This window comes from Alternaria ethzedia (genome assembly GCF_023757985.1).
Source record: "Alternaria ethzedia strain BMP 0044 chromosome Unknown scaffold_32, whole genome shotgun sequence".
Taxonomy (NCBI): domain Eukaryota; kingdom Fungi; phylum Ascomycota; class Dothideomycetes; order Pleosporales; family Pleosporaceae; genus Alternaria; species Alternaria ethzedia.
The window spans coordinates 208,085-231,467 of NW_026056225.1; the positions used below are offsets into that span (position 1 = coordinate 208,085).

The following is a 23,383-nucleotide window of genomic DNA, read 5'->3' on the forward strand; positions in this document are numbered from 1 at the left end:
ACGGAGTGCAGCCAGGAAGCCACTTCCCGAGATGGCAAATTCTGCCCATTTCATGCTTGGCAATGCCACGGTAAGCAGAAGTCGCTATTGTCGTAGCGTTTCTAACACTACGCAGCTCTCTACCAGGGATACAAGCGGCGAAATGGCCTCCTCGACTCATTGGAGCTGCCTGCGTACCTCGCAAACACTACCAGATCCCTCATCGCCCAAGACTTCAACGATATCACGCAAACAACAGCAATCTCTGAATTACAGAGATATCTATTTCGAAGATACACTCTGCTCGATCGTGTACTCCGAGCGCGCAAACTGCATCATCGCCATTTCTTTGCAATGGACAATAACTATGGTCACACGGTATATCTGGACCAACTACAGAACAAGAAATACGAGACGGTGAAGGCTCTCGAGAAGCTTGGCAAACGAGCCGCCGCAGTCGTTCATGAAGAGCAGCGGTGGCATCACTGGGTGAGGGAATGTCAGGAGAAGGAGGAGGAACAGGCGCAGAGCGAAGCAAAGAAGGTGAAGCTGGAGTTTCAGCTCTTTAAAAGATACGAAAAGGAACTCGATCGTCGTCAACGGGACATGCGATCTAGAGAGATCAAGAGGCGCGAAGAACAGTACTTGAACCAAGTATATGCAGAGCGCGCCCAGACGATGTCAAGGGAAGAGGAAGAGGAATGGGAAGAGCAGTGGGACCCCATTCAAGATATTTATGGCTACGAAAGAGGTCGCTATGTCGAGCTCATCAATATGTTTCTGATGATCAGTGAGCAGGAACATGAAGACTATTGCGCAGGTGTGGAGGCATCTCAGCTTGATGGCCCTGCCGCACCGACATCTTCGCACCAAGCCACCGGACAAGCCGCGACGGGCAAGAAGTCCATCATAATGGAGACCAAGGAACAGATGCGCAGGAGACTTCAGACGCCTGTCAACTTCGAGCGCGCGCCAGGCCAATATCTTCCTGAGTTTTTAAGCCCAAGGACGACGACTCCCGTAGTTCCTCACGACGAGATCGAGACGCTCTTGGATGAGATTTGTGAGATCAAGAACTTTCTCTTCTGTCGACTTCTTTTGGCATCAAGTGCACTCCTGCCTATCGCACTCCAGGCCGGCAGCATAGAGGAACTCCTGCAAAGCGAAGGTGTGACAAGGGAACATTTACGAGATGTTTGCCTCAAGCTGGAGCGTCCCAGTCTTGAGAACATGCGAGACGCGTGTGCGGACTTCATGCGTGAAAGGGATGGGGCTGATGCACCAAAAGACATTGCCAAAGACCTCGCCCTGATGGACATTATCGACGCCCAACAGCGAATCCAGATCAGGGTCTGTGGCCGCCATATGTACTACTACCGTAACGAGCGCGCTCTCAACCGCAGCGGCTGGTTTCACTTCTCTATCATCGCGAAAGACTCCGAGCTCGCCGATGCCGTTGCGCTTTGTCGAAACTGGGAAGAGTTCTTCGAGCTCACGATACTGTCAATGTATCGGTTGTTCCCGGCTCCAAAGTGGACGAAGTTTGTGGGCGATGTGAATCGTCAATGCCTCCTGCTTCTCGGTTTCATACCTTATTTCCAAGTCGACGGCGCCGAAGCTAAAACGACGCAACATAGGATTAGTGGTCGTGCTAGTTCGGGACGGTCGTTCGATTTTAAGGAATCACGCAACATCCTCTGCGGTATCGTCAAGCGTGACGATACCCTCAATCGTCGATTCCTTGAGTGCCTAGCAATGGAGTCGGCCGACCTTCGTGTTTTGGTTCATGATCCGGTGACTGGCAAATTCGTAATCCAACCACCAAAGGAGGAGTTTTGGCTGAGCCGCGAGAAGGCCGGACGTGGCAGGTCTACAAAACATGAATACACCGTCACAGTTGAGGTCGATAACGCCTTTTTCGAACAGGCCACCGCCTGCAGGGCTTGGTCGTTGAACTTCAACGATTATTATAATGTTTATATCTGGGATGCACCGCCCGGTCGGAGTGCAGATGAGCTACAGGGCAAAATACAAGAGGTCCGTAAAGTGTCAAGATATCTACTTTGAAGGAGCTAACAATGACAGGCATTTTTACGTACCCACAAATGTAGGAAGGGAAAAGACATGCTTGTCAGAGTTCGGCACATAGTGCAACATATCACAAATGATCGTGAGAATAGACGTGTTCGCAGCATTCGGCCTGGAGAGAATGTTCCTAGCATGCTCGATGACTTCGAGCTTGGCGCAGAAGCTTTTCCCATCCCGATTGATGAGATATACAAGGAGCGATTCTTCACAGAGATCGACGAAATAGAGGATGCCCTTTTATATCCAAGGCGCGCACCTGGCGACAAGTCGCAGCCACCCTTCCCCCGAGAGATTGTTGGGAAGATACACCGGAGGACAAAGTGGAAGTGGTGGAAAATTGCCAGCGATGCCAGCACTGATGAAGAGTCATCTGCTTCTGATGAAGAGTCATTTGCTTCAGACGATGCATCCGAAGCTAAATCCGACGAGGGATCGCAGAAAATGAACGATCCAAGAGCAGTGTTATTGCGGCGCATGTTGGCGAACGACCCTCATGTTAGTGTTCTGGCCGGAAAAGCGATTGACAAGCTCCCTTCGAAGAGAGAACTCGACGCATTCGGTAATCATGGAACGCTGATCCCACAGTTTCAATGGGCGGACAGGTCACTGGGTTACGATCATTTCTTACCTATGTTTGACCGTAAACGTGCTTCTGTGATACCAAGCGAACTCAGGGATTCTCCTTCGAAGCTTATGGACACGCTAAGAACGGCTCTACGCCGTCAGCGAGAATACGATATCCAAGGGAAACATCTCATTCGAGAGCTGTGCGGGAGCCATGGGCAACGGTCAATACACAGGGGTGAGTTTATCATCGCTTAGAGTGACACCAACTAACAGTTGCATTCTAGTTGAGAAAGAGGCATTGCACATGGGCGACCTGGAGCCCGGTGGCGTCGGCCGGTATATGGAGCACAAGTCCATGGTAACGGCCATGGACAAGTTTGTCATGAGCGACATCAACACAGGCCCGTTCGAGCTCTGCAAGTTCATGCACATGGCACCTCTCATCCAAAGTGAACGTCGAATCGTTGACGAGGCTTTCCAGGCTTACGCCGCCATCGCCTTATTCTACCAGACGGAAGAGTTTCTTGCTTCCGAGCACGGCCTACCATTCCGGTCTTCCCTGCTGTTTGACCAAGAAGAAAGAGCTAAGCGAACCCCTGATCGAAGAAGCCATGTCAGCAATCCATATATGCCAGCAGAGTTGTGGACAGATCGAGATGAGCTCCTGAGACGCAATCAGCGAAGCAAGCTTGATCCTGTCTACGATATTTACCCGATAGAATGGCGTAAAAGGATACGTACCGTGGTTATGACCTTGTACAAAGCCGGCATCATACAAAGTGCTTACACACCCCAAGTTAAAGGTGTTGCAACTGCCGCCGCCGAACCCAACCGCGCGCTAGATTTCTACCTTGATTTCCGAGCCCAATCCAGACCTAAATTCAAGGCTGTCTTGGCGGATCCTACACCCTTGAATCGCGACTACATAGTCAAGGCGGCAAACAAGTTCGCGGCTCAGCATGGCTCTGCCAGGTTTTCGGCGCTGCGACTGTGGTCTGCTCCGCACTTTTACCCAATGCAAGCTAGTGGGAATGAGACATTCGCAGACGATCGCGGCAGGTACTGGGCTTGGAGATACATGCCTAAGGACTCGCCACTCAGTGAGTGGAACACGCACAAGATCGTGAGTGACATGATGGAGCAATACAGACGGATATGGGGAAACCAGGTGAGAGTTGCCAGGGATCTGATCCTGGTCATGGGCAAGGACGCAGACGAGTGTCGGAGGCTCAGTGAAGGGGTGACGTGGGCTACGCAGACGCGCAGGGTGTATGAGATGGACTTTTGGCGAAGCTTTGTAAACGTAGACGCCGGCTTCCTGGAAAGGTTGCATCCTGTATGGCTTTCGTAGCAAGGCGAGCAGACAGCAATGGCAGCTCCTGACGGTTCCTGATGCACTATCTTGTCGGTCAGCAGGGTGGCTTGGCACATGCCGGAGCGGATGTACATGTACGTGTGTTGTGCATGGGAGAGCCCCCACGGAGCGCTGCCTGAAAGGGCAAGGCGTGTGTGGGAAGCTGGGCGGGTCGAAAGCGTGCGAGGGCGGCACCCTGAGCGCTGCCCCTCATGACCGGCGGCGGAGGCAGAGATTTGCAAGCACCATCTGGACGCCGCCCGAGCACGCGATCAAGCTTTGCGACGCTGGGCGCCGGCCAACCGCCCGTCAGCCCCCGAATGCGGCGCTCCCGACACCAGGTACGCGACGACTGACCTCTCCGCCCTCTACCAGCACGCGAAGGCGACCGACGCCAGCCCGGCACATGCCCAACGCGGAACTGCAGTCGATGCTTCTCACCGCCGACGCGGGCCTGGCCGAGGTCCCCGGCTGCACCAGAGAGCAATTGGACGCCCTGGCCCGCAGCGTCGAGCTGAGGAGGCAGCAGCTCGAGGCCGACATCCGGGACTACATCGCGGCCAAGCAGGCCGAGCTGCGCAGACATGGCCACGAGGTAGGCGTCCCGGCCCCTTCTCTGCGTGCCGTGAGAGACTGATTTGGGCCTAGCTTGCAGACCGGTACCGCGACATGGCAGGCGGCCAGCAGCCTGCGCCTGCAGTGCCAGAGCAGAGCTGCCCAGGGCCTGCCCCGGGCCCTGCTGCACCGCTCGACCCGGCGCCCGACGACAGGATGCGGCTCAAGAAGCACACGCGCGTGCACAAGCGGGAGCGCGAGCTCTATGGACTCGTCACGCCCGTCTTCCTTCCCTTGCTCGATGCGCGCGACAGCTCGCCCGAAAAGAAGAAGACGCCAGCCGCAGGACATGCTGAGCACGCCCGAGACGACCCGAAGCCTACGAGCGACGCCCGAGACACCGCGGCCATGGCGCTGCGAGAGCCAGCCCAGCTGAGGCTGCCAGCCAAGAAGTCTGCGCTGCGGCACAAGGACACGCCTCGATCGCGCCGGAAGAGAGTCAGTCTGGTCATCCATGGCCAGACCGTCCTTCCCGCAGACACCGTCGCCGAACCACCTCTGGCTTCGCCCAGCAGCGTCGCAACATCGGCTTCCACCTCGACCGCTTCGCTCGACGACATGATAGATCCGCGACTCACCACCCCGGACCCGCCAGTCCATGTCCAACGCCCTGACGCCGTGCACCACAGCCTACCTCTCCCCATGACCAACGCCATCAACTCGGCTTCCAAGCTCCTCTCCGAAGCCCCGACACCCATATCCGTCGCCGCCGCCCACATCCCCCCAGTTGCCTCCCCACGGTCCCCCAGCATACCTTTGGGCCCTACACAGACCGCGACACCCACATTCCTCGACCCTTCGCCCGCTCTGCACCAACACATCACGCAAACGATCCCGGACACCGCAGGTCCAGACCCCATCTACTCGACCGCACCAGCTACGAGTGCTGAACTCGAAATTGACGACCTCGCAGACGACGACACGAATTTCGATACTTACGTCGGCGGCTTACACGGGAGTGGTGTTGACGATGTGGATCAAGCGGGCAGTTACGGATATCCGAGTAGTCTGGGAGCCAGCTACATGGAGAGCTATATGCAGAACCGACCATTGAGCGTGAGGATGCAGGCTGCGAACAAGGCGGGCTTGGCTGACGAGGAGAAGAGGAAGCTGCTCGAGCAAAGAGACGACAACGAGGCCGAGGCTGAAGCTGAAGAAGAAGAAGAAGAAGATCACAGCAACAGCACGAGTGCGGGGCATAAGGCTGTTGACGCAACCGAGGACAATTTCATGGGAGATATGGACGACTTCTGAGATTGGATGCCACATCCTTGTATATACGCGCGACCTTTCGATCCTTACGCAATCTTGTTTGTTAGACACTAGGCATTTCATGTACACGACAATATCTACGGACCCTTTATACAGCCCTGTTTGGTTTACTCTGGCTCCAAGAGATGCTCACACTTTAGTCCCGCTGGCTAACCTGCTGAACTCGATTTACGACTCTATCGAGCAGGCTGACCATTTCATCGCTCACGAATCTGGGGTCGTCTTGTTGGATAAAGTGGCCACAGCGGACAGCTGTGATGGGACCTATGGCTTTGCCTTCGTCCGTGATGCGACAGAGACCTTCGTTGTAGCGACGCCAAGCGGGGTTGGCATAAGTCATGGTCAGAATCTTGGGTGTCTGCATTGTACCCTCGTCTATTTGCCGGGTTAGTCTCTGTAGTCCAAGCGTCGACTTGGAAAGAGACAGGTACGTACACGACTGCTCGGCAAACGTTTCCCAGTCATGACCTACGACTGTGAGGTACGGGCCTCTGCCCAAGTAGCCCTCGAGTTTTGGTGCATCTGCGTAGGGTAATAGTTGTGGCAGATTACGTCTGGATAACCCCTCTTGACTAGGAACGTCGGGATGGAACATTCTTCTATACTTTTCTCTGGTAGCTCGTACTTCGTCTTGTGTGACACCTTCGGGTAGTGTGTGCGAGTTGAAGTCTGGTGCATCGGGGTCCGGCCACAGGTCTTGGTAGTCCGAGTTGGCCATGATGCTGTCCAGGAACAACAGACCAGATACGGTTCCTGGATAGCATTGCGCAAAGAGTCTTGCAAGTGCGCAGCCGATGCTGTTGCATACAAAGATGAGACAGGGGTAGTGCGTAGGTTTGTTGACGTCAAGGTGTTCCCTCCAGATTTGTAGGGTAAATTGCTTCAGTGCTTTGACTGCAGATATCGCGTCGTGTCCGTGGGACGGGGGTGGTTGCTGGTCGTCGGGATCAGCATCTGAATCTCCTTGACCATATCTATCGTAGCTCAACAGAGCAGGATACGGTAGACGCCCCACTATTCTCTTTTCCAGAAAGCTGCGCATGGCAGGATCCCATGAGCTTCTTGGCATCATGAGCCCGTTGAGGAAAACGATGAGCGTTTGCGAGAAAGGGTTCGGATGGCCGCCGTGAGGTTTGGATGCAGGGTAGTACGTGTAGTGCAAACGTGCACCGGGCTTATTGTCCAGTGCCAGTGAGGAAACCTCGGCATCCGGAAATGGTGGAAGGTCATCTTCGGATGAGTTCATGCTACCGGGGAATGGAATCGCGTAGCTGCGATTGTTCATGGAGTCGTGTTCCCGAGCTGTGTTGATGGGGTCTGCTTGTGCCGAATTGGTACCTGGTGAATTAGCCTGGTCCATGGTAGCAGGCTTTTCCCTTGTTGCCGGCCCTCCTCTTTCTTTCCTGGTCAAGCCTGAGTACTTGAGTTGCGGAGAGATGTACGGGAATGCATCCATGGCCTGGCGCAGTGGGGGCGTAGCGATTACCAGCCATGCAAATTGAGTAGGGGCGATGTGCAACTGAAGCGGAAGACGCCGGAATGGGGTCTATCGGGCAGACAGAGACGGCTGCAAGATTCAGGAACGAGTAGGCAGCTGTTGTGTTCACGGAGGCTAATTCGAGAGTGCATTCAGCAACACATTACCCCTCTTCGCGTCCAAGGCGGGAGAGAAGAGCAGGATCTAGGTCTCGATCGGAGCCAGGGCCTATGCTGCCAATGAGCTCTCACGTGTAGGCGTGTTCCATGTCGCCAAGGGTAGCGATGTTCAAAAGGGTTACGAGGTCGACCAAAGTGGTGCGCGCGCGGTATCGGTCGAGACGATGATGTCGCGAGATGGCGCGAGATGGCGCGGGTCACGGGCACCCGCTCATGGCAGCCGAGCGCGAAGGCGGGTGGCTTGGAGATTCTGGCAGACTAAGAAACAAAGCGTGAAACCAGAAGCGAGCGCTGCAGGAGAAGGAACCTTGGAAAACACACGGCGCTGCAATGGGTGGGGGCGACGTATGCAGCCAGGAACCGGCGGCTATGACGTGGGCGGGTTCCCCTTCACCGTAGCCGCGTGCCGCGTCGCTGCATGTGCGCTGGCTGCGTCCCCTTGATATGAGCAACATCTCACCCACGCCGTTGCTGCCAGCCGCTTCCCACCGCCCAGTCTTACGCCCTCCACTCCGACGCATCCCGCTTTGGCTCGTCTCTTCACCACCCGACGCTGCCCACGAGCCCGCAGTGTGCAGTAGGTTCGCCTTGGAGAGTTGATGCACCCTGACCATGTGAGAGATGGACTATACCAAGTGCATGCACGACCTAGACTGACTCGGTATCTTCACCTTTGCAGGCCATACGCCGACGCTCACACCCAGACCGTCTGGGCTGGCCTTTGCAGGATGCATGTCCGCCCTGACATCCTCTTCACGGCACCCGACACTACCACTCCGCCCGCCGAGATGGTAACGGACAAGTTGCAGGGCCTCGACAACATGGTGACCGGCGCCCAGCTGGGCACCCTCGACTCCAATGGCGCCTCGTTGCAGAGCCTGCTCCAGAGGCGACACAGACGGCCGGGCATGCCCACGCGCATCTCTCTGCCCCCGGCTGATGTCGACGACCAAGTCCTCCCCTCTCCGCCTCCGACGCACGCTCTCCTCTCCCCGTTGCCCGAAGCCAACAAGCGCTTTGCCGGCCACACTCCGCTGATTCCACGCGCCCTTTCGCCAGTGCAAGACGAGCAGCCCGCTGTGCAAGAGCCGCCTGCCCAGGAAGAGCAAGCGGGCACACCGCCAGAAGACCAGCCCTTGATAGGCCCACTGATGCTGCCTACCAATCCCGTCGATGGTGCAAGCGACCACATAGCACTCGAAGTGCTGGACGATGTACTCGAAAAGGTTGCCAAGGACCAGGACAGGTTCAGCAAACTCAAGGGTGCCCCCGACCCTGCAGCTCCCCCCGCACCCGCCGAGAACGCCCAAGAGGACTTGCCATTGAGTCACAAGGCATCGGCCGCATCGCGCAATCCGTGTGCCACCAAACTTGTCGACGGCGTCAGGCTCAAAAGCCCCCCTTTGAACTTTGGAGCGCCCATTGGTCAAGTATAGTCTGCTTCCCAGTCGTAATCGCGAACCGTCTCGTCATCTCGCCAGAACAGCACGGCTCAGACCCCGGGAGACCTGCCCCCAGAATTCGCGTTTTCCTAGTGCATTTGCATGGCGTTTGACAGCGGATTGGATCGGAGCATGGGTGGCGTTTGGGTAAACGGAACACATCACAGCACTTGGGAGCGATACCCAGTGACATATACTTATACAAGGCACCAAGACATTCATCGCAGGCTATAGACTACCAGCCCAGCATCAAGAATAGAGGAACAGCTCCACAGTTTCTCTGGATAGCTAATCCTTTCCATGCTTGTCCTTATCACCCAAAACTCCTCTCGCCATCTCCAACTGCTCATCTGTTTGCACGACTAATGTCTTGTACTTTGCATCGCGAACACTGATATCTGTAACCACATGCTCGACCTGCTCCGCATTCTTCTCCTCATCGAGAGCGAAACCTAGGCACCTGACTCCATTCACTACGGCCTGCCTCAACTTCCCTCCCTTCTCACCAATACCCCCGGCAAAGACAAGCGCATCAACCTCACCATCCAATTTGGCAAAGTACGGTGCGACATAATTCAAAATGCGATCAACAAAGATGTCAAACGCAAGCTTGTCCTCTTTTCTCTCTGAAGAACTAATCTTCCCGAAATCCGTAGTACCAGTCAAACTCTTCCATCCGCTCTTTTTGTTCAGAATCTCTTCGGCTTGCGTAATGTGCAGTTTTTCGCTAGAACTGTGCGACGGTTTGCCAGCGCTATGCGTGTAGTGGAACATGAGAGAAGGGTCAATGGAGCCCGAGCGCGTAGCACCTGGTAAGCCAGCTAGGGGCGTCAGACCCATTGTCGTGTCGAGCGACTTTCCACCTTTGATGCAGCATGCCGAAGCGCCGGATCCGAGATGCAGGGCGATGATGTTGGTTTGTTCGAGCGGCTTGCTCAAGTGTGTTGCTACCGCCTTCGCGATGAAGGAGTAGCTTATGCCATGAAACCCGTACTTGCGCAGCTTGTTCTTGTGGGCAACGGTTTGGTCGATTGGGTAGGTGCATATGTAGTCTGGGAGCGTATTGTGGAAGGATGAGTCAAAGTAGGCAATGTTTTTCGCGTGAGGGAGGATGTCTGCCACGGCTCGGACGATGGTGAGAGCGGGTGCATTATGAAGAGGTGCTAGATCCGAGAGTTGTTCAATGTGGTGGTATGTTTCTTTGTCAATGACCTGGCTTCTGGGGTAGTCTCCGCCATGCACTACGCGATGGCATGTGAAATGTATGTCTTCTTTTCGGTTGAGCTCGGGAAGACCTTGGTCGTTGGTCAGGTGGTCCAATATGTAGCGGAATCCGTCTTCTTGTGAAGTGACATGCTCCAGTTCTTGACCATTAATCTTCTCATCTCCGCGCTCGTACTTTAGCTTCGAGGGCGGCGCGGTAAGTCCTTCGACGGTAGCTTCAGCGAGTTGTTTCGGTACCGAGGAGCCATCTTCTGGAGTCTTGTAGACGGATATCTTGACGCTGGAGGATCCTGCGTTGATCGAGAGGATTATCTCAGGCATTGTTGTGGTTGTGGACCGTGCAGATAATGGTCTCCAATATGGCAATGGTATTGTTGCTCTGACAATGCTAAAAGCGATCAGGAAGTTCGGTATTCTACCGGAGCTCGAGCGCAGCAGCTAGGTAGTTCCAAGGTGGAGTAACAATGACGTCGTTGGCAAAAAGGAAAAGGACAGTCCAAGTAATAGCTTTCTTGAGCAAACCAGAGATCAGACACACTTTGGAGCACGTAAGGCATTACGCTATATACATGTATATCAAAACTCGATGTCGCGATTTGAATGACTTGGTGGAGCGTGATGTGGCTGAGGAGGCGATGCTAGCAGCGACAGCCCCGCCATTGCCTCTCGCGCGACCAGCCCTCGGCCAGCTACACCGCCGCCTACACGCGCACCACACACCTTGCACCATGCAGTCGCTGCCAGACGCGCGATCGCAAAGCTTCGAGGAGCTCTATGGGCCCCCCGAGAACTTCCTGGAGATCGAGGTAGGCTTGCCAGAAGCTGCGATGCCCCGATGCTGTCCCGCCGCCCTGCTCACAATTGTCGCGTGCACAGGTCCGAAACCCCATGACACACGGTGAGTAGACGGCACATGTCGAGCGCGCGAGCGGGGGCTGATGCGCTGCCTAGGTGTCGGCCGTGGCATGTACACGACGTACGAAATCGTTATGCGCACCAACATCCCCGCCTTCAAGCTCAAGTCGTCGACGGTACGCCGTCGCTACAGCGAGTTTGAGGCTTTCCGCGACATCCTCGAGCGCGAGTCGGCGCGCGTTACAATACCACCGCTGCCGGGCAAGGTGCTCACCAACCGCTTCTCGGACGATGTCATTGAGCACCGACGCGAAGGGCTCCAGCGCTTCCTCCAGATTGTCGTGGGCCATCCGTTGCTGCAGACGGGCAGCAAGGTGCTGGCTGCCTTTGTGCAGGGTCAGTAGCCATCCAGCGCTGCGACGGCAGTGACGACGACGACGACGACTAACATGCAGCAGATCCCAACTGGGACAGACACGCGTGGTAGACACGCCTGACCCGACTACTGCAGAGGGCGGCTACCAACACTTGATATCAGATTGCCGCATTTCCTGCGGTACGGAGCAACGGGCGTTCTTGTTGGGCTTTCACGTGGGGCTTTGTGTACCTTGTCACGAGTAGCAGCAGCGAGCCAATGTCTATAGTTCCATCATCATCCCATGCAATCCACGCAAACGTCCATGGCTGGGGACGAGCGCCGGCTACAGCGATTGCTATCAACTTGACATCAGCGGCGACCCTCCTCCGCGCAGCGCTAGCGATGCAACGAGCAAGGCGCGGGGGTTAGTAACAAGCAAAAGTTTTTGGCAGCCGAACCGTCTTAACCCTGCATGTTCCCGACCTCGTGGCTCCGTGCATCTTCTACCCATCTTTCTAGACTTCATCCTATCGCAGACAGTACTTGTAGTCATGGGCATCCCGTCACAACCAGCGTCCAACGCCATCATCTACCTTACCCTGGGCGCTTTCCTGTAAGCTCACACCAGCGACTCCGCGGGCGATCAGTGGGAACGAGGGCACTAACTGTGTGGGAATAGAGTGCTAGGATGTTACGTCGCATGGCGATTGCGACACCAGTCCAAGACCGAATGGCTGTCTAGTAACCGCACACAAAAGGGTTAGAAAACCGTCGCATCGCACGCTTGCAGCCAGACTTTGGCGTTCCTGCCCTACAAACAAGAGCAACTGGCTGACTTTGCGCCTAGGAGTCCCGCTCGCTTTCAACTTCATCGCTAGTGGTGAGTGCATTCGTGCACCCAGCGTGCTTCTTGCCACGTGAACAAGCAGCGGCAGTATCGGCTTTTCCATCGTTGCCACGACGTCCAGCATTCGACGTTGATGGCGAGATGCTTCAATTCAAAGCAATTCGCGTCTCCATGCTTGGCCAAAGCTGGATTAAAATCCTCTAGGTTCGTATTGAGATCTCTCACAGGAGCCACTTCCCCTTGCTACTGCAGCCTTGTAGAACTCGTTGCAGTTCCCCATCGCATGTGGGTACATGGGAGGTGGTCTTTTGTGCGGCTACACTGCGGGCGCCGAACCAGAGCTGGGCTCGAAACACGCCTGGCCGTCTGTCTTGTGCGTAGTTTTGAGCCTGGTGAAGGGGAAGCTGAGAAGTACCGTAAGAACTCGATCAAGATAATACTTGCGTGAGGAACGTGCTGCCGCTACTTTCCCCCTTTGCACCCCCCTCCCAATTCTCCTTCGTGCAAACGGCTGACCTAGGTTTCTTCTTTAATCCACAGCTCTCGGATCCGGTATCTTGTTCACGTACCCTCAGATCGCTACCATTGCTGGTGTACAGGGTCTCTTGGTTTACGCGCTATCATCGTCCCTGCCCTTATTGGTCTTTGGCGCGTTGGGTCCCATCATTAGACGGAAGTGTCCTGAAGGCTTCGTGCTGACAGAATGGACAAGGCAGCGCTACGGAGCTATCGGAGGACTCTTTCTGAGCGTCTGCACGCTCATCACCATGTTTTTGTACATGGTCGCTGAGCTCTCGGCCTTGCAGCAAATCGTCACTCTACTCACGGGCTTGAACGGTCTTCCGGTTGTCATTGTGGAGTGCGCTGTTACTACCATCTACACCTGTAAGATTTGTTGCAACTCTAACTACGAGCATCAACTAAAACTTTACTTCAGCACTCGGGGGCTTCAAAGTCTCTTTCGTAACCGACAATATCCAGGGCGTCATGGTCATCGGCCTTATCATCATGGGCGTCATTGCTGTCGGCGTAGAAACAGACATCGACCGCTCCCTCATCGACCAATCCCGATACCTCGAATCCAGCCTCCTAGGCTGGCAACTTATCTACATCCTCCCTGTCGCCATTTTGTCAAACGACTTCTTCCTCTCAGGCTTCTGGATGCGTACTTTCGCCGCTCGCACGGACAGGGATCTCTGGATTGGTGTCTCACTCGCCAGTATGGGCGTACTGATTATCCTCACTCTGCTAGGTGTGGGAGGAATGCTTGCAGCATGGTCTGGTGCGTATACCATTGGCGACGAAGAAAACGGCTCTTTGGCCTTCTTCTTGTTGCTAGAACGGCTGCCTGCGTGGGTTGTCGGTGTTGTTCTCGTCATGACCATCTCGCTTTCCACTGCTGCATTTGACTCTTTCCAATCAGCCATGATCAGCACGGGAAGCAACGATTTCTTCCGCAACAAACTCAACATCTGGATCATCCGCGCGTGCGTTGTGGCGCTCATCTTCCCTGTTGTCGTCGTGGCTCTGCGCAGTCCCGATATCCTGCAAATTTTCCTAATCAGTGATCTTGTCAGTGCAGCGGTTGTACCTTGCCTCGTCATCGGGCTGAGCGACAAGTTTTACTTCTACCGGGGTTTCGACTTTGTTATTGGAGGCCTTGGGGGTATCTTCACCATCTTCTTGTTTGGGCTTGTCTACTACAATGGCGATGTCACTCTAGCCGGGAACTTGCTGTTGTTGGAAGGTGGATTGTACGCAAATGACTGGAGCGCTTTCGGTGAGTGCAAGCTATTCCGGCGCCCATGACGATTGCTAACAACGACGAGGTGCTTTCGTAGCAGCGCCCTTCGGAGGTCTTCTTTGGGCTTTTGCTGCTTGCGCTCTCCGCATCGGGTTCCTCTGGATCAAGGCCAAGTTTCAGGGTCGTCGCTTCGACGCGTTTGACCGACCTCTTCCACGAAACATCGATAGACCTGGTGCTTTCGACGAGCACGATGGTGAGGCTGTGGTTGAGCATAGCAGCATCGAGAATGGCAGCAACGGGAAGTTCTTTTAAGACCGTGCAGATGTGGAGGGTAAAAGTGAGTAAGGGAGTGCATGTGCGAAGTCAGGATGACCAAACAGATGTAAATAATCGGGTTTTGCATTCTTGACATGTACCATACATAAGAGGGAATGAAAGAGGCAGCAAAGGGTGTTGGTCAAACCACGGAGAAGTTGGACATTCGAGCTCGTGGTAACAAGTACGGGGAAAGATTATGATCAAGTACGCGGTGGGAATCTATACGGATGAGTCGGATCGTATTTTACTCTCACATGTAGTGGAGAATGCCTCTAAATACAGCGTGCTTGCTACATACAAAAAGAAATGATGGCAGATATCTGTAACCGAGATGGAGGAGCTAAGACGCAGCTTCCAGAAGAGACACGGGTGGCGTCGCGTGGAGCTGAGGTGGGGGCGGGGCAGCTTGGCAGGGTCCATGACGGAGCTTCGCGCTGTTGGAAATATCTGACGTTCCAGGCACCAGACGTCTAGAAGAAACGTTTGTTACCACCCACCTGCACTTTGCACACTCTACCGAATCTTCCCAACAGGCATTTCCTCCACACCACCATCATGCAGATGCCAGACATGCCCGTCAACGTCCCAATCGACGACCCCAACGCCGACACGGAATGGTGAGTCAAACCACCATCAGGTGATGGCGAAAGACACAGTACTGAAACTAGCGCGTCAGGAACGATATTCTCAGGAAACATGGCGTCATCCCCGAGAAGCCGCCATCGCCGACACCCATGATTCAGGAGGCGCTTGAGCAGGCTCGCGAACTCGCACACGAGAACCGTTTAGAGGGCAAAGACATGGACGAGCTGGCCGAGCTAGAGGATGAAGAAGACGACGACTTTCTCGACTCGTACCGTCAAAAGCGCATGGCCGAGCTTGCATCGATAAATACCGCCTCGGTGTACAACCAAGTCTATCATATTCAGAAACCCGACTACTCTTCCGACGTTACCGAAGAGAGCAAAAAGGCACATGTGCTGGTCTTGTTGACAAGTTCAACAGGCACAAACACCGAGTCAAGAGTCATGATTGAGCATTGGAGGGAGTTGGCAAAGAGATTTGGCGATGTCAAGTTTTGCCAGATGAGGGCGGATCTTTGCATCGAGGGGTACCCGGATAAGAACACGCCGACGGTGCTGATCTACAAGGACGGGGATATCAAGAGGCAGATTGTTACGCTGATGCAATTGAAGGGACCGAGGACAAGTGTACAGGGTGGGTCGCGTCCCTCAACTCCTGACGGCAGTCCTGCATTACGGTGTGCTAACTTGCTATGACAGATCTGGAAAGGCTTCTCGTTGATGTTGGCGCCGTCAAACTAGGAGACTCGCGCCTCCAGAAGAAGAGAGACGACGAGGACGCCAACCCTAGCAGGATAAGACAAGGCAACACCGCAGGAGACGATGACGATAGCGACTGGGACTGAAGGCGTACTGATAGGGTAATGTGACGGCTTATTGCCTGGTAGGGTTGTTGACGTCCACGACGTCGACCTCAAAGCTGTCTCCCGGAGACTTGCTTTGTACGCGCCGTACGAGGAACGTCTGGCATTGAGACATGTGTTGGCTTTCCAGGCAGTAGTTGACGATGGCGGATGCTCGCTTCGCATGGACGTATCAGATACTATGGCGCCTCGATCGGTGTTGAGTAGATACATTCTGGTCGTGGACTGACCCCTTACTGGCAGACTTGTTCTACGCTGCTGGTTTGAGGTACGAGCGTTGAAGATGGGGAGTCATGTTCTCCGGACACGGGAGTGTTGGTGGTGAACAAGTCAAGATGAAGAAATTTGGATTTCTGAGAGTCGACTTGCTACGTGGCAGGCTGTGGCATGGGCAAACAAGCACATGGCGGAATAGAATTCTCGCCTTATCTAAAAAAAAAGTGTGTTCTCTCATCGCCATCTGTCCAACACTGGAGCGCCCGTCTTGTGGGAAAGCTCGTGCAGCCACCGGACGCCGAGCGCCCAAGGCCCAGAACGCAAAGCCAGCGTGGCAGCGCAGAAGAATAGTAAAAGACGCAAGGGGTATGGAGGCAGCAATCATATGAGCTCATCGCCGCCGCAACGGCGCGACTCGTCGACTGCTCGCCAGATGGTGCTCTCTTCAAAGACGGGGCCGTGGCCGTCACACTTGGCGGAGCCTTTCAGGCGCTCGCACACGTCGGCCACGTCAACCAGACCCTGCTTGACGAGCGGATGTTGCTGGATGAGGTCCCAGGCCTGGGCAGCGGGGACCTCTTTCGCCCCGGCGCGGGTGCGTGGATGCTCCTTCGCGGCCGTGTTCACGACGGTGGCGTTGGTCAGGGACTCGACACGGTAGGCCGTGGCTGTTTCTTCGTCGTCGTCGCCGTCGTGGCCATGGTCGTGGACGGGCAGATAGGCGCCCGGCGAGGGGTACGTGGCGGAGAGGGGGCGCGAGGCCGAGGGGGAGCGGCGGGTGGTGGCGCGCAGGATGTCGTTCTCGGTGCGGGCGCGGTCGAGGGCGGCCTTGAGGCGGTCGTTGTCGGACTGCAGCGAGTGGGTGCTGGACTCGAGGGCCGAGAGCTTCGTCTCGAGCTCCTTGACGTGGCGCTCCTTGCGCTCGCGGAAGGCGCGCTGGCTGGAGAGGCATGAGCACGGGGGCGCTGGATGGGGGACGGGGGCGGGACACGTACGCTGCCCTGTTCTGAGCCTTGCGCCTGCTCTGCGCCGGCGTCAGGCTGTCCTTCTCCTCGCTGCTGCTGCGCGCCTGCTGTGGCTGGCCGTCGTCGAGGTCCGCGCCGAGCCCCGAGTCTACGCTGTCGTCTGTCGCGCCAAAGTACGCGTGGGCCATGGCTGCTCGATGTTGCTGCGTGCAGCGTCTGCTAAGTACTGCCTCGACGCACCGCCTGCAGTCTCACACGCAGCCCCTCGGCACTGTCAGCACCAGCCTCCGTCGCTCGCCGCAGCACCCATCGTCCTCGACGCCTTCACCTCCGACAGCAGCCCGTACGCCCGCGTTTACACGTCGGGATTGGGCGCCGCCAAGGCTTTCCGAGCTGCCGGGGGGTCACGCCAAGCCAGCGAGAATTTGCATCTAATCTTATCAATCAGCTGTCCCGAGCCGCACTATGCTCCATCCAGCACCGAGAAGCTGTCCGTTTGCTTGTACAGTAGTAACGCGTTCCGCACTGGGAAATCACATGAAATATGCAGCCCGCATTCTTTTCACCTGCCGCCCGGCGCTGGTAAATAACCGTTGTTGCACATCATCTCCTTGCAACACTTGTGCCCACCAATCCACCAACCACCATGTCGCATCACCACAACTTGGACGTTGGCAAAACTGCGCTATTCAACACAACCGCGACCGGCGCCGATCTAGCCTCCCCCACCGCATTACCAGGCGCAAAGTCTCCGGGTGTCGCACGCATCGAAGCCCTCAACGCGCACACGTCCTTGATCAACCGCTGCTGCATCTTCTTCGGCATCTTCCTCATTGCGTATGCGTATGGTTTGGATGGGACGCTCCGATACACCTACCAACCATATGCCACTGCGGGATTCCAACAGCATTCCACCTTGGCTACCATTAGTATGTCTGGTGAAATCTGTAGTCATTCCGAGTCACCAACGCTAACATTGACCAAGATGTCTTGAGGAGCGTCATCGCCGCTGCTGCGCAGGTAAGTCTTAGAGTCTGCTACCACGTATAAACCCATGCTCACTGTGTGCTCAACAGCCTACTGCGGCTAAGATTGGTAAGTTGAGTCTTCACACCGATCAAGATATGAGAAACTAACTCGATGGTCACAGCCGATGTCTTTGGCCGCATAGAAGTCGTCATACTCTCCATGCTCTTTTACATCATCGGTATGCACACACCAAACTGGGAGCTTAGCGTTGTGCTCTGGCAGTCGTACTAACACGACCAAAGGTACCGTCATTGAATCCGTCAGTTCAAATGTCGAGTCCTTCGCCGCAGGCGCAGTCTTTTACCAAGTGCGTGCTGCAACAACGCCAAACGGACAAGACCAATACTAACGGGTATCCTACAGATTGGCTACACGACCATCATCGTGCTCATCGAAATCATCATAGCCGACATCACCTCCCTTCGATCTCGACTCTTCTTCTCATACATACCTGCCGTTCCATTTTTGGTAAGCAATATAACCGTACGCTCCGGTTTAGCTTGTTTCTGATGTTCGGTAGATCAATACTTGGGTCAGCGGCGATGTAAGTCAAGCTGTGCTTAGTCAGACCACTTGGCGATGGGGGGTAGGCATGTGGTGCATCATATACACAGTGTGTTGCATCCCTCTAGTCGCTTCGCTCATGTGGTCCAGCCGACAAGCTAAAAGGGCCGGCGCATTCGATGCATACCAAACACCATACGAAGTTCATGGCGGTACCAGGAATTTGCTAGTCACTCTCTTTTGGCAAATGGACGTCCCCGGCGTCGTGCTGCTTATTGCGGTATTCGGCTGCATTCTGACTGTAAGTCGGCATGTGTTTGCACCAGACGAGATTCCGATTTGCTGACCAACCACGAGCCTCTCACCATCGCAGGTGGCGCGCAATCGCAATGGGGGACTGCCAAAGTCATTGCTCCTCTTATCATCGGCTTCATGTGCCTCCCCGCCTTTGTCCTCTGGGAACGCAGAGCACCTCATCCAATGCTCCCGTTCCATCTACTGAAGGATCGTGCGGTTTGGGGTGCTTTAGGTATTGCTTGCACTTTGAACTTTGCATGGACCATGCAAGGCGACTTCCTGTACACTGTACTAGTCGTCGCATTTGATGAATCAGTAAAGAGCGCAACTCGCATCAGCTCTTTGTACAGTTTCTCCTCGGTAATCACCGGATTGATCCTTGGTGGTGTTGTATTCAAGGTCCGCCGCTTGAAACCTTTCATCGTCGCCGGAACTTGTCTTTTCGTGGTAGCTTTTGGTCTTCTAATTTACTACCGTGGCGGCTCTGGCGATTCGTTGCATTCCGGCATCATCGGAGCGCAGATATGCTTGGGCATTGCAGGAGGCATGTTTCCATATCCTGCACAAGCCAGTATCCAAGCTGCTACAAAACACGAGCGTAAGTTTCTTCCATGGCAACTCACGCTAGTTGAAGCGACAATACTAACTACCCAAAACAGACGTCGCAATCGTAACGGGCATTTATCTCGCTACCTACAACATTGGCAGCGCGCTTGGTAATACAGTCTCAGGTGCTATGTGGCAGCAGATCATCCCAAATGAGTTGGCCCGTCGCATTGGCGATCCCTCGCTCGCAGCCGTCGCGTATGGTGATCCGTTTGCATTTGCAACTCTATACCCAGTGCAAACCCCAGAGCGTATCGCTGTGATACAGGCATACAGACACGTGCAAAAATTACTCTGCATCACGGGTATATGTCTTGCAGTACTTCTTGTCGCTTTCTCGCTGGTCATCCGGAACCCGGAGTTGGGCAAGGACCAGAGCCTGAAGCATGCTGAGGAGGATGCAGAAGTCAATTGCTCGGATAGTAGGTCCTAGTGTTGAAGTTTAGCACATGTTACACGCTAGAGTCAGTACCGACTGATCTTGTTGCATATACGAGGGTCCAGGTGGTGGTGGAGCAGACTGACATCATCGTCGTCTACGGATACTACCGAGCTGTTGAGCTTCTACTATAAAACAACAAAGAGACAGATGATTTGGAATTACCTCTAGCCCATCGGTGAATCTACATCGTTTACTCGTATGCCACAATGTTACTGCGAATATACAGGTCCGAGGTCACTCGCGAAGAGACTTCAGCCTTGAGCGCGAAGCCCAGAAGACAGAAAGCTACTTGTGAGATGAAAGGCGACCAAGAGCCTGATGCAGCCCAACCAAACACGATCTCGAGTCCCCGACACATAGCAGCCCGCCTCTCGATCACATCCACGACAAACCGCCGCCCCCTGTTAACGACATGTGTATGGTGCCCGGCGAACACGAGACATCAAAAATCACAGCAGAAACGAGTTTGCGAGGCGCACCACGATCGATGTCGCTTTGGCTGTGGTCGGAGCGACGATGAACGCCCATGCCTTTGTGCGCACACTTGGGACGATCCGAGCGACCAAGATCCCTCACGTGCATTCCGACGCCGGGTTGACCTCAAGGAATCCAAGATAGCTTGGTAGCACAAGCTTCATTGCGACTCAGTTCTAACCCGCCGAAGATCGTGGGGCTCCTGCGGGCTGTTGGGCCGTGCGTATCACGCAGGCTGCAAGAGTGCTGTCCCGGCCAATGAATCCTCCCTACGGCGTCTACCATGTTGCAACGCCTGTATTGTCAACAGCCTGGTCGAGAAAAATGCGCAAAGCAGCCAGAAACTTTGATCGCGGGGTCTTGCAAATATCTGCTTGGGCATGGACGCGTACCTAGACAACGACTTCTTCGGGACCTCGGGAGCCTCCGACTTCGGCAGTGCGCTTCGCAGAGTGCGGCTGCATCTTTGGTTTGTGCGAAAAGCTCAGGAGCATTTGGATGAACAGCACGTCCTCACAATATGCATTCGCTTCTTCTACGGCAAGGATTTGTCATCGCTGCCTCAGTTGTTGGATCATGCCACTCCGCTACCAGGTTGTTCGGGCGTTCGGTCTAAAAAGAAAAACCGAAGTCTCCCGTATCCCGGACATCAGTTTCGCCGCCGTGTGTATGAGGGCCTGCCAGATACCGCCACGAACCTGGTTACGGAAGGTCGATAAGCATTGGTGTCGTATCCACGGTTGTGCTAATTGCGACGGCAGCACATCGCGCCATCACGGCGCCACGAAAAGCATGCATGACATCGCTCAGGGCCGAAAACGACATGCGCATGTCGGATCTTCAACCGAATGTATGCTACCAGCAAGTGACAACTCTGCTGCTAGGTTGAATCCTTACGGTTTACCTTCTGCCTTCAGAATCCGTTATCTGTTGACCCAATACCGAAGCACAAGCAGAGAACAGATCGTCCAAGAGTGTCAGTCACTTGGCTCGAACCAGCTGCTTTGAGCTGGCTCGAGACATTGCATAACGCATCTTATGTGCAAGCAGGTATGATCCGAACTATGCGTGAATTGTGTGGTAAGATATGCTAGACGAGACAGCCAAAGCTCCCAAGATACCTCGACATGCGCGTCACCTGAAGCTTTGCTCTCATACCCATCTTCCACCCCTAGTCTCTGGCTATGGCTTCCGGTCTGCCTCTCGAGCCGTAACTATGAGTGGCGGCTTCAGCCAGAAAGAGTATGTTTGTTGATCCATCCAGTCATCACAGCTTTCGTTGAGCTCGAAGTCGAAGTCCCACAACAAGTGGCCCAAGGCAAGCCTCAACTCATAGTGTGCCAGACTGTAGGCGGAATTAGGCCTCTGCATAAAGGTGACCAGGGTAGTGGACTTACTTTCTTCCAAGGCAGGCGCGTGGACCGACTGAGAAAGGGTTGAACGCGTTCTTGTCGTCCTTCTCAAACTCCACGGAGCCTTCAGGCAACCATCTCTCTGGAGCGAAATCGTCTGGTCGGACGAAGTTTCTCGAGGAGTGAAACATCGGATAGTGGAGTATAAACACCGTGGCGCCCTTCGGAACATACTTGCCACAAATCTGCATACCGGCTGCTGGTACCAACCTCGCCAACGTCTCCGGAGCGCCAGGGTAGACTCGCATGGCTTCGTCTAGAACTGCGCTCATGTACGCTAACCTCGGCAGTGCCTCTATTGTCATCGCGTCTTTCGACTTGAAACTGTCATAGATCTCTTGCTTCAATCTCATCATGCAGTGGGGATTCTTCAAAAGTAAATATAGCGTTCCCGAAAGCACTGTTGCCGTAGTTTCTGACCCTACCACCATGAAGAGAGCGGCATTGCCGACCATTTGATCCAGAGAGAGGCTCGCTTTCTTTCCGCCGGGTCCACCGGTGATCAGACCCCAGAGATCTGGACGATCGGTCTTTCTTTCCAATCTTTCCTTCACACGATCTTCGGCGAACTTCATGTGCGCATCTCGCTTTGCCTTCATCGATTTCGGGACCAAGAGCGGCAGGATCTTTGACGCAAAAGGAACGTGGTAAAATACCACGATGCGGATAGTGACTACTTTGATCGTTGCAACTATCACACGAACCCAGCTGTTGTATTCTGATCGCTCCAATAGACCAAGAGAGGTGCCGAAAGCTAGATCACCCATAACGTCGAAGGCTAAGAAGTTGAACATGTCTACCATGTTCGTCTCGAGACCCTGATCAGCGCGCGACTGGACGGCTGCTGTCAATCTGTTGACGTGCTTGAGCAACAAGGGCTCCTGCTCCTTCAGTGCCCGGGTGGAAAACCCTTGATTGAAGAGTTGGCGTTGTTCTCGATGCTTCTCGTCATCCAGCACGTCGATGATGCCCGGCTCTCCCGACATAGGTGGAGGGTTAGCAAGAGGGTTTTTTGGCAGCGGCTTGCGAGATGTGTAGGTGCCTGTCCCATGGATGTCTTTCGAAGTCAGCGTCGAGAAATATGTATGCGGAAGAGGCCATGTTTACCCTTCCATGCATTGCTAGAGGTGTAGCTCAATTCCCAGGGACTCAATCGCACAATTGGCCCATATTGCTCATGTAGACGGTGCGCATCAAACACCGTAGTACCCCTCCATCTAGAAAGAATGCGGGGTATAGGAGATGCTCGCCATAAGAACGGACCGGGGTAGTGTCGAAGTGGATGGATGAGAATATTGTACGACAGCCATCCTGCGATGGAGGTAATCTGATCACGATTAGAATTTCTACACCCTCATCGTACGAGTGAAGTAGCTTACTGCTACCGAAAAAATGCGTAGAAAGAGTAGAACAACTGTCATGATGAGATACACAATGCTTGGATGACACAGAGTTGCTCCGAGGGAATCTGTGGTGTGTACAGAAAGACCATGGGCATTTTTTAGCCAGCTTCATTGCTTGTCCGATCAACCAAGGCATGCACTGACCGCTTCTCAAGTGCGATAAGGAATGTCATTTTCCTCGATTGGCATCACGCGACACCTTCTTGCCTTCGGTAGTTTTCTGGATACACACGGTCTTTACTCGGCGTCTCTTCGCAAGCACCGTA

At 54.6% G+C, this 23,383-nt stretch overlaps 10 protein-coding genes across 10 annotated transcripts; 6 read left to right on the forward strand and 4 right to left on the reverse strand.

Annotated features, from left to right (window-relative positions):
- Positions 1-62: 62 nt before the first annotated feature.
- J4E87_009155 (uncharacterized protein) lies at positions 63-5,857 on the forward strand (the record flags this gene model as incomplete). Its single annotated transcript, XM_049380735.1, has 7 exons — positions 63-70; positions 195-2,016; positions 2,095-2,869; positions 2,919-3,970; positions 4,119-4,329; positions 4,387-4,583; positions 4,637-5,857. The coding sequence occupies 7 exons, from the start codon at positions 63-65 to the stop codon at positions 5,855-5,857; spliced, it is 5,286 nt and encodes a 1,761-aa protein (XP_049229579.1).
- Positions 5,858-6,011: 154 nt separating this feature from the next.
- Positions 6,012-7,331, reverse strand: J4E87_009156 (uncharacterized protein; the record flags this gene model as incomplete). The annotated part of the gene is made up of 2 exons (XM_049380736.1): positions 6,012-6,250; positions 6,311-7,331. 2 exons carry the CDS (start codon positions 7,329-7,331, stop codon positions 6,012-6,014), a joined length of 1,260 nt encoding a protein of 419 aa, XP_049229580.1.
- A 928-nt stretch (positions 7,332-8,259) lies between these two features.
- J4E87_009157 (uncharacterized protein) lies at positions 8,260-8,967 on the forward strand (the record flags this gene model as incomplete). Its single annotated transcript, XM_049380737.1, has 1 exon — positions 8,260-8,967. One exon carries the CDS (start codon positions 8,260-8,262, stop codon positions 8,965-8,967), a length of 708 nt encoding a protein of 235 aa, XP_049229581.1.
- A 294-nt stretch (positions 8,968-9,261) lies between these two features.
- Positions 9,262-10,518, reverse strand: J4E87_009158 (uncharacterized protein; the record flags this gene model as incomplete). The annotated part of the gene is made up of 1 exon (XM_049380738.1): positions 9,262-10,518. The coding sequence occupies one exon, from the start codon at positions 10,516-10,518 to the stop codon at positions 9,262-9,264; it is 1,257 nt and encodes a 418-aa protein (XP_049229582.1).
- A 407-nt stretch (positions 10,519-10,925) lies between these two features.
- SNX3 (Sorting nexin-3) lies at positions 10,926-12,174 on the forward strand (the record flags this gene model as incomplete). The annotated part of the gene is made up of 5 exons (XM_049380739.1): positions 10,926-11,003; positions 11,074-11,095; positions 11,149-11,448; positions 11,930-12,023; positions 12,090-12,174. 5 exons carry the CDS (start codon positions 10,926-10,928, stop codon positions 12,172-12,174), a joined length of 579 nt encoding a protein of 192 aa, XP_049229583.1.
- Positions 12,175-12,540: 366 nt separating this feature from the next.
- On the forward strand, positions 12,541-14,316 carry J4E87_009160 (uncharacterized protein; the record flags this gene model as incomplete). Its single annotated transcript, XM_049380740.1, has 4 exons — positions 12,541-12,546; positions 12,833-13,142; positions 13,195-14,037; positions 14,087-14,316. 4 exons carry the CDS (start codon positions 12,541-12,543, stop codon positions 14,314-14,316), a joined length of 1,389 nt encoding a protein of 462 aa, XP_049229584.1.
- Positions 14,317-14,877: 561 nt separating this feature from the next.
- J4E87_009161 (uncharacterized protein) lies at positions 14,878-15,751 on the forward strand (the record flags this gene model as incomplete). Its single annotated transcript, XM_049380741.1, has 3 exons — positions 14,878-14,939; positions 14,999-15,540; positions 15,606-15,751. 3 exons carry the CDS (start codon positions 14,878-14,880, stop codon positions 15,749-15,751), a joined length of 750 nt encoding a protein of 249 aa, XP_049229585.1.
- A 615-nt stretch (positions 15,752-16,366) lies between these two features.
- On the reverse strand, positions 16,367-17,138 carry J4E87_009162 (uncharacterized protein; the record flags this gene model as incomplete). Its single annotated transcript, XM_049380742.1, has 2 exons — positions 16,367-16,925; positions 16,981-17,138. The coding sequence occupies 2 exons, from the start codon at positions 17,136-17,138 to the stop codon at positions 16,367-16,369; spliced, it is 717 nt and encodes a 238-aa protein (XP_049229586.1).
- A 458-nt stretch (positions 17,139-17,596) lies between these two features.
- On the forward strand, positions 17,597-19,819 carry J4E87_009163 (uncharacterized protein; the record flags this gene model as incomplete). The annotated part of the gene is made up of 9 exons (XM_049380743.1): positions 17,597-17,879; positions 17,936-17,970; positions 18,027-18,045; positions 18,101-18,157; positions 18,222-18,286; positions 18,343-18,447; positions 18,500-18,523; positions 18,841-19,378; positions 19,440-19,819. The coding sequence occupies 9 exons, from the start codon at positions 17,597-17,599 to the stop codon at positions 19,817-19,819; spliced, it is 1,506 nt and encodes a 501-aa protein (XP_049229587.1).
- Positions 19,820-21,484: 1,665 nt separating this feature from the next.
- J4E87_009164 (uncharacterized protein) lies at positions 21,485-22,700 on the reverse strand (the record flags this gene model as incomplete). The annotated part of the gene is made up of 2 exons (XM_049380744.1): positions 21,485-21,647; positions 21,700-22,700. 2 exons carry the CDS (start codon positions 22,698-22,700, stop codon positions 21,485-21,487), a joined length of 1,164 nt encoding a protein of 387 aa, XP_049229588.1.
- Positions 22,701-23,383: the final 683 nt, after the last annotated feature.